The sequence below is a fragment of the Aureococcus anophagefferens genome, assembly GCF_000186865.1.
Source record: "Aureococcus anophagefferens unplaced genomic scaffold AURANscaffold_40, whole genome shotgun sequence".
NCBI classification, from domain to species: Eukaryota; class Pelagophyceae; order Pelagomonadales; family Pelagomonadaceae; genus Aureococcus; species Aureococcus anophagefferens.
The window spans coordinates 5,416-7,976 of NW_008705597.1; the positions used below are offsets into that span (position 1 = coordinate 5,416).

Consider the following 2,561-nt stretch of genomic DNA (forward strand, 5'->3'; position numbering starts at 1 on the left):
AGCGTCTGTATCATGCGATAGTCTCAAATTGCACCGAGCGTTTTCTGGTGGCAGACGCGGCATCGTGGGGTCGCACCGTTGTAGCGAGCGGGATTCACATACAAATACGTGGCTCTTCCTTGGCTCCAATAAATGATGCAAGCATAGCCTTCAAACTCGAGGCTGTCGGCATTGCAGCACTTTCCTACCATGCTCCAACATAGTGCCTGAGAGCCTCCGGTGCGGAAGCATTCCATGGCAGTCCTGGGAGATACATGATTGGGCGCGGACAGGAAAACATCACTTTCATGAGCGACGGCGAAGATACTGTCTCGATGGCATTGTCGAGCGTAACTAAGCTGCTCCGATAACTCGAGCTGTTGTTTACAGAGGTTGGGCGCCTCGAGGTTGGCACCGAAAGTGCGGTGGACAGAGGCAAGTCAACCAAGTCGTTCTTGATGTCGTTGTTTGAGGCTGACGACCACCACAGTGTCGAAGGCCTCGACACCTTCAATGCCTGCTACGGCGGAACAAACGCTCTCTTCAGTACCACAAACTGGATTCATGGTTGAGCTTAGAAAGGTGCGTATGGTATTGTCGTCTGTTCCGACCCGGCGATTCACCCAGATCCTGCCCATATTTCTGGCATTGGAGCCTCCTCAATATCTCTGGTCGTGGCCGCGTAGGCGCCATTGTTGCTCTTGCGAGAGCGCATAACCTTCATAAAACACTCGTGGGATTTCTATCGCCCTGTTGGATGGCACACAAACGATGCAGTTATGGACATCAGCATCGCAACAGGTTAATACGAAGAGGCAATGAGCTGGTGCTAGCGATGATTCAGCGATACCACAGGATAAGAAGGCCTATTGCGTGTATTCGACTGCGTCGTTTACCACAGCAACGCCCCCTATCACTCCAAAAGGAACCTGAGGTTTATGTGTGAGATGGCTTATGGCAAACTTACCAAGGCTCAGCACGAGGACTTCTTCTGGAAGCATGCTTAGGCTGGCATCGCCATAAGTGCCCAAAATGCTACTACGTACACGTGCCCACTTTATGCAAGTCTGCTCTCGTTGGCCTTGGCAATTAGCGATGACCTAGCTAACATCCGTATCCTATGCGTATCATACGGATCTGGCTGTGCTGCTAGCATGTACGGAATCAATGCTACTGCTGCGCCCACACACGCTTCGGACGTGCTGACTGGTCTCCGCTGTCGATAGTAAGCCTCGATGGAGGACATGTTGTTCTTGATTAATGCCTTCGAGATGACTCATGAGCGATTCGGATACGAGCCATTACATCGCGACGGCCGATAGGACGCAGCCTTTTATCTGAAGAGTGTCAGCACAATGGGTGTCCGCACTTATGAAGCCCATTCTACGGTAACTTTGCTCAAGGTAAACTCGCGGGAGTCTTCTCGAGTTGTCCATATTGAGCTTGTCCAGGACACGGCAACAAACTTGTTGCTCGAGGAGCTTGTCCCAGCCCTTGATCCAAGATGAATCATCCTTTTTGTGTTTGCAACCACGACGGTGCAATGCGGTGTCGCAAGCCGCATGGCAGAGAGACGCCTTCTCAATTAGATCACAGGACAAAGCCGCCACCTCCCCGTCGTCTCACTAAGTCGCGGGTGTGCCGTGGGGGGGAAATTACTGATCCTTGCAGGTACGGACCTCGTACTTGCGACATAAAATTCCACATTTGAACCACCTGGCACGCATAATCTGCCCAGTGGAATCGTCGTTCTGGCTCTCTGCCGGCGGGTCCGATCTCACCTTGTTCGGTGATGGGTGCTTCTTGGAGAGAGACTTGACTCGTGTTCAGCATAGAGAAGCAGGCTGATTGACATGGTTACTTCGGTCGAGGGATAATGTGACCTAGCTTGATCTCTAGATCAGCTTGTAGCATCAGAATTGACGGTTGTCTCGCTGGTTTGAATGAAGCGCCCAACAGCCTGGGTAACTCATGGACCAATACACAGCACCCAAACGCCTCAATTTAGATACCCTCGGGCAGGTGTCGGGGAGATATTGGTCGATGCAGGCCTTTACTTTTTAGGGCAGACAGCCGAGTATGTCCACTATCTTCACGGGGAATGGGCCGGTGGCATACATGCCATCGTGCTGTGCATGTGTTCAGAGACCCAACTAGCACGCTTCTGCTTTCATAAAGAGGTGTTTGCATAGAGGAGCGCCACATCTCACCAGCACTTATGACAATTGGTTTCGGACATTTTAAGAAAGGTCCAGGCTCCCCTACTGGGCATTCTGCACGGACTGGGTTCAAGGTTGCCTAGTCCGATGCTTGATGCTGACTGGAGAACGTGCGGGACTCGAGCTCGTGTATGGAGATTGTCGAGATCTATACCTGCTGTTGCTGACTCCAAATTCGATTGCGATAGCGCGGATCTGCTTCATGGAAGCGTCGTATCGGCAATTCACGATTCTTCCTCTGATCCATACTCTCATGCGCTCACTCTTGCTCACACTGTAACCTTAGCACCTCGTATCGGGGCCCGAAACACCACCACGTTGCTTTGACCGAGCTCTGCATTGGCAAGCTGCGCGAACATCGCG

At 51.9% G+C, this 2,561-nt stretch overlaps 1 protein-coding gene across 1 annotated transcript; it reads left to right on the forward strand.

The window, feature by feature from the left end:
- Positions 1-383: 383 nt before the first annotated feature.
- On the forward strand, positions 384-665 carry AURANDRAFT_33061 (hypothetical protein; the record flags this gene model as incomplete). Its single annotated transcript, XM_009042929.1, is given in 2 exon segments — positions 384-546; positions 562-665. Coding segments are annotated over 2 exon segments (267 nt in total), but the record flags the coding sequence as incomplete, so codon positions are not given.
- Positions 666-2,561: the final 1,896 nt, after the last annotated feature.